Below are 5,711 nucleotides of genomic sequence, written 5' to 3' on the forward strand. Positions count from 1 at the left end.
TCAACTAACATAATCTATAAAGGAGCATAATGCATTTACTTACACATATTTGAGAATCGAGATATTTCATGATATAGTTAACACGTTTGGGAATATTTTGAATAAAAAGGAAAAAATAAATAAAACATAAGCCTATATCAGTTATACAGTGCTATTGTGGCTGCAGTGTGTCACATGACACGCATGATGCCACTGACACTACAATACAAACTTATTTGTCGGATAAATGAAAAATGATGAAACATTCATTTGAGTTTAAATTGTTATAGCTTACTTCTAGAGATTGCAGTGACCCCCCGCCCAGTTACTGTGGTCTAGAAAAGTGGACTACTGAAATAAAGTGTCTCTGAATGAAGCAACGTCAACTTGTGAGTCAAAGAAACACACATCCGTATTGAAACTGTTTATCTAGAGCAGCATTTTCCCTCATTAACCACATAATTTTCATTGTGCTGAGGACTACATGGTTTTTGCAGTGCTCTTTGACGACTACACTTCTTTCAGAGAGAAATGCACGGATTTTCATCCATAATGAAGTTAATCTTTTTCTTAATCTATTGACCTTTTGTTTACTCAGGTGAGATTCATTTCATGATATCATCTAAAGGATGAATTCTCTGTCTGCTAACCAACTTAATCCAAATTTGGTCTAAAGGTTTTAAGAAAAAATGGATCTTAAACTTCTAATTTAGTTTTATTTTTGAATAAGTAAACTTGTGTCTTGCCATGACTATAGCCACAGAAGCTGACATGACTTTAAAAATAAAGAAAAAAGATTTCTGTCAGCAATGCCTTCAGCTACATCCGTGTGTTGAACTCAGTGTTGATTTAGTTTAATTCATATTTTGAATTTGTTTTATTTTTATATTTTTAGTTTTCATGTAAATTTGTTTACTTTTTAGCAATTTAATTTTATTCTTATATTAATTTTTGTTCTTATTCTTATGTTATTTTCAATTCAATTCCATTCAAGTTTATTTGTATAGTGCTATTCACGATACAAATCGTTGCAAAGCAACTTTACAGCAAATTAAGTTTCTACAATATTTAGTTATGTAGGTTTAATTTATTTATATTTCAGTTTTAGTTATTTCCATTAAATAATTTTAGTGCTTCAACTTAAACTTGCTTCAGTTTATTGCCAAGGCTAATTTTCATTTAGTTTTCAAGTAATGTTTATATTTTATTTATTATTCATTCTATTTTACTTTAGCTTTATTTGATAACAGAAATGTTGTTAATAGTTTTAGTTTTAATTATCATTAATATCCCTGGTTGACCTGACAGAAAATCATGAGGTGTTTTTAATCTGATATAACATTTCCTCAAACATGTCTTAAGATCTGGTGCCCTTTCAGAGATTATTCTAAATAATGCCCTATTATTGACTGAATTTCTCTCTATTAAACTCTGAATGAGTGCAATACTTGTGTTTGTTTATTTGTTTATTTTTTTATTATTAATAATTTTATTTTCCCCCTTTATTTTTTTTATCTAGCCCTATATTAATGACTAAAGTTATGCACACTTTAATGTAAATTAACCTGTTAATTGTCACCTGTCTTTTTTGAGCATAGATCTGAATTTACATGCTTGTAATTCATGAATGCTTTGGATTACAGACCTAGGTTGGTCTTTTAAGAAAATAATAAAAATTAAAGTGTTTAAACGTTCTAGCTGAAGTTTACTCAAAAGCAAATGTACTGTTCTAAACATATTTATTTTATAGAAAATATGTTTTACAAATCAATTTGGACTCCAAAATTGCAATAAAATCCAAGCAGTATGTCCAACCAAGTCATGCTCCAAATTTGAAGTTGATATCACAAAAATTGAGCCTGCAAAAATGTTTTAAAGTAACTTTTCCATGGGAATGCAATATCAAAACTGCTTTCACAGGATTCATTTAGAGTTTAAAGGGGTCCTATTATGCTTTTTCACGTTTTTAATTTTAGTCAGTGTGTAGTGTGTATGTTTGGGCATAAAAAAGATCTAGAAAGTTACAAATCTCAAAGTCCACTCCAAAGGGAGATATTTCGTTTTAAAAAAAATCCCTTTTTAAGAACTACAACGAACGGCTCGTTTGGACTACAGCGTTTGTTTTCCGGGCTTTGTGATATCACAAAGAGGCTCATTAGAATATCATTACAAATAATTCCCGCCTACGGAAATTGGAATGGTTGGGGGGTGGGGAGGGGCAAGGTTGTGGTTGGAATGCTTGGTTGAGTGAGCGCATCAGACGAGACGACGAAGAAGAAGTGCTGCTGCAGAGTTAGCGTCAAATAATCGGGATGTCTAGAACAATTCTTACAAGTATAACACGACGTAGCTGGGCGCCGCAGACAGACGCCGAACGGCGCCGCCGGTGTGCCTACACTCATAGAAAATAATGTATTTGAATTTTAAAGACGTGGCGCGACGCTGCGCTTCTCGTCCGGTGCGCAACTGCCTGAAACTCTGTTTTTTTCACCCCTGTGCCCAAACGTCTTTGTTTGGGCTTCCAAAAGCGAATGAAGTCAGGAAACAGTGGTTGCAATTTATTTTTTAACTCTGTTCCTGATCATTCAGTGATGACTTGCTTATAACAAACTGCAAAAGTATTGATTTGAAGTTAAAAGAAAAAAAAACTAAATGACTCGAACAGTAATTTTATGACACTGTGTGGTGTTTAATTTTGTTTTGGTGTCTTGTTTGTTCAGAGTCGCACACCTTCACCACACTTTACACTGGAATAAATGGACATACGATTGCAGGAATCCGAGAGTTTTCTGCCGTAACTACTCTGGATGGACGACAGATTGATTATTATGACAGTGAGATAAAGGAGCTGATTCCCAGACAGGACTGGATGAAGGAGTTTGCATCTACAGACACGTGGAAACAAGACACTGAGATCAGACAACAAGTACAGCAGATCTACAAAAACAATATTCATGTTCTAATAGAGCGATTCAATCAGTCACATGGTGAGTTAAAATACTTTATACTACAGTTTCAAATTTCAAAGTTTACCTTATATACATTAAAAAAAGGAGCAGATCTTATGGTATCTCCTTTTCTTCTTCAGGTGTTCATACGTATCAGAGGATGTATGGATGTGATTGGGACGATCAGACTGGAGCTTCAGAAGGGTTTAATCAGTACGGTTATGATGGAGAGGATTATGTCACGCTAGACGTGAAGTTGCTCAGATACATGGCAGCTGTACCACAGGGAATAATAACAATGCTCAAGTGGAATAATGACAGAGCACAGCTTGAATTACTCAGACAATACTACCAACATGAGTGTGTTCACTGGTTAAAACAGTTCTTGACGTTGAGAAAAGTGGATGTAGAGAGAAGAGGTAGCTTGCCTTCGTGAACTTCACTTTGTTTATAATTTTGTTTAGCAGATATTTTATTATTATTATTATATTGAATGATTAATTGGTATTTGTCTTTTCTCATGGTTTGCTTCATCAACCCACTGGTGCTCTTTGCTTATATTTAACCTGAAATACTGCATTAATTGAAAAATAATGAAAACATTAGAAACAAATATTTTCAGTTGGAAAAATGGATCATGATTACTGCACAAATATTAATAAGTAACAGAAAATTATATCAAATAGATTTAGGTGTGACTTTTGACCACGAAACCACAAATGTGACTCCCAAATGAGGAGCACTGAAAATAAAAGCTGTATTTATGTTTGAGTTGATCTTATCATTAAATTGAAGTATTAAATATTTTCCTTACATTTTTTTTTTAGCTCCTGAATTGTCTCTGTTACAGAAAAATTTCTCGTCTCCAGTGGAGTGTCATATCACAGGTTTCTACCCAGCAGCAGTGACTATCACCTGGTTAAAAAATGGACAGGAGCACTATGAGGATGTGGATTTTGGAGATTTGCTACCAAATATGGATGGGACCTTCCAGAAGACTGTTACCCTCACTGTTTTTCCAGATGAGTGGAAGAAGAACCAGTATGTTTGTGTGGTGGAGCACGAGGGAAACACCATCCAGAAGATTCTGAGAAAGGACGAGATCAAGAGTAACAACAGTAAGTTCTTAATAGTGTGGTATAGTGTTTTTATAGTTGTTATTTTATTCAGAATTTTCATGTCACATCACACAGGGAACGTGTGCCCAAAATGTGCATTTATTTTAACATAGTTTTTTATTTTCTTCTTCTTTTGAGGTGAAAAACCTTTAGGCCTGTGCTGCGATGCAACGGACATTTTTCACTCCAGGTACAGTATATATACCAGTCGCATGACTTAAAACATTATTTACAGTATATACTATTATAGTTTGTATTAGTATCTGAAATTCTTTAGTTTGTGTATTTTCATATTTATTTAAAATTTTTATTTACATTTTTTGTCATTTTGTTTTTTGGTTTTGTGTTTGTTATTTTTAAATATTACTATTAGGTTTAATTTATTATTAGTTTAGGTTTTTTTAGCTTTAACAGTTATTCTGGGTGCCAAGACAACATTTTTAATTTTCATTTAGTATGTTTTTTATATAATATTTATAGTGTTTTGATTTCAGCTTTATGTCAGTTAATTAACGCGATAATATCCCTTTTTTTAAGAACCTACATCCATGCGCTTCTGTGTGTGATGGGAGCATTCATATTTGTACTGTAGTCCCTATAAAGCAAGTAAGCATACTGTATGTTTACATGTCTTTTTCCGATCTTTCTCTGAACTGATCTTATTTCACATTCAATTGGTTTCAACTGTAGGATGTTGGGAATAAATGTGGGAAAGCAAAGTGAGGAACACAAAATATATTTGACCGAATGCTGGAGTGTAATGCAAAACTCACAAAGCTTTTGTGAGAGACCCCAAAAGCATTGGAATGAATTTTTTCCTCTCTTTTGTATTTCTTCTATCACCATGTCCCTTCAGGGGCTCTGTAGGAAACCTTTCCAAATGTGTTCCCCCACAAAAGTGTCTCAGGCGAATGCAAAATTCCTTGGGGAATGTAAACATTTTGGGGGAATACAAATTTTGTGAATGAACGTAAAATGTTTTGGAAATGCGTTTTTTGTGTGTGTGTGTGTGTGTGTGTCCAATAGAAATTCCAGTAGGGTTGAATTAAATAAAGCCAATGCTTTACTAATGTTGAAAAGCACTGTAGCACTGTTAAATTCAGAATTCAAATATTCAAATACGTTAAAATGCAAAGCCTCATCTTCAGTTCTGGGCGGTGACAAACTTTTGAATGCTAGTGTAAACTAAAGACTCCAAAAGGTCTTCAGACATCAAGAAATTAGACATATTGTTAACTAATAAATGATCTCTACATGCTGTTTAAAGCTTTTATTGCTCAGCCAATCATTAGATGTGTAATTCAGTTTTCAGTAGCTGGATTCACATGGATCACAATAGTCCACTCTTATTCAGACTACTCCTAATAATCAAAATCTCATGTAACCACGTCATTTGGAATAAATTGCCCAAATCTGGTAGAAATTTCATTTGGATACTTTGGAAAATGTGTTAAAAAATCTATAAAAACTCATTGTAGAAATTCGTATTAAATATTTAGGTTTTGTTTTTTATATGGCGTTATATACAAACATGTACTGATTGAATGCAACTGACAACAGTTAACAAAGTTTCAAAAGTTTAAGATGTTTAAAACCTTAAGTGAAATTTTTTTTCAGAATTTGCTGTTTATACAATTCTCATTTAATATTTTACCTTGCAGTCTAT

General features: G+C 33.2%; 1 protein-coding gene across 1 annotated transcript; it reads left to right on the top strand.

Moving 5' to 3' along the window:
- The first annotated feature begins 2,791 nt into the window (after positions 1-2,791).
- LOC107578222 (major histocompatibility complex class I-related gene protein-like) lies at positions 2,792-4,650 on the top strand. The gene is made up of 4 exons (XM_016264198.1): positions 2,792-2,966; positions 3,068-3,349; positions 3,755-4,045; positions 4,583-4,650. Exons 1-4 carry the CDS (start codon positions 2,849-2,851, stop codon positions 4,609-4,611), a joined length of 720 nt encoding a protein of 239 aa, XP_016119684.1. The 5' UTR covers positions 2,792-2,848; the 3' UTR covers positions 4,612-4,650.
- The last annotated feature ends 1,061 nt before the right edge of the window (positions 4,651-5,711 follow it).

This window comes from Sinocyclocheilus grahami, unplaced genomic scaffold (assembly GCF_001515645.1).
Source record: "Sinocyclocheilus grahami isolate Dianchi unplaced genomic scaffold, SAMN03320097.WGS_v1.1 scaffold9341.1, whole genome shotgun sequence".
NCBI classification, from domain to species: Eukaryota; Metazoa; Chordata; class Actinopteri; order Cypriniformes; family Cyprinidae; genus Sinocyclocheilus; species Sinocyclocheilus grahami.

Excerpts from the sequence above, each read along its gene's own strand:
- LOC107578222 (XM_016264198.1), top strand. The coding sequence starts at position 2,849 with ATGAAGGAGTTTGCATCTACAGACACGTGGAAACAAGACACTGAGATC. Across the intron at positions 2,967-3,067 it reads GCGATTCAATCAGTCACATG|GTGTTCATACGTATCAGAGG; the intron begins GTGAGTTAAAAT and ends TTTCTTCTTCAG. Across the intron at positions 3,350-3,754 it reads GGATGTAGAGAGAAGAGGTA|CTCCTGAATTGTCTCTGTTA; the intron begins GCTTGCCTTCGT and ends TTTTTTTTTTAG.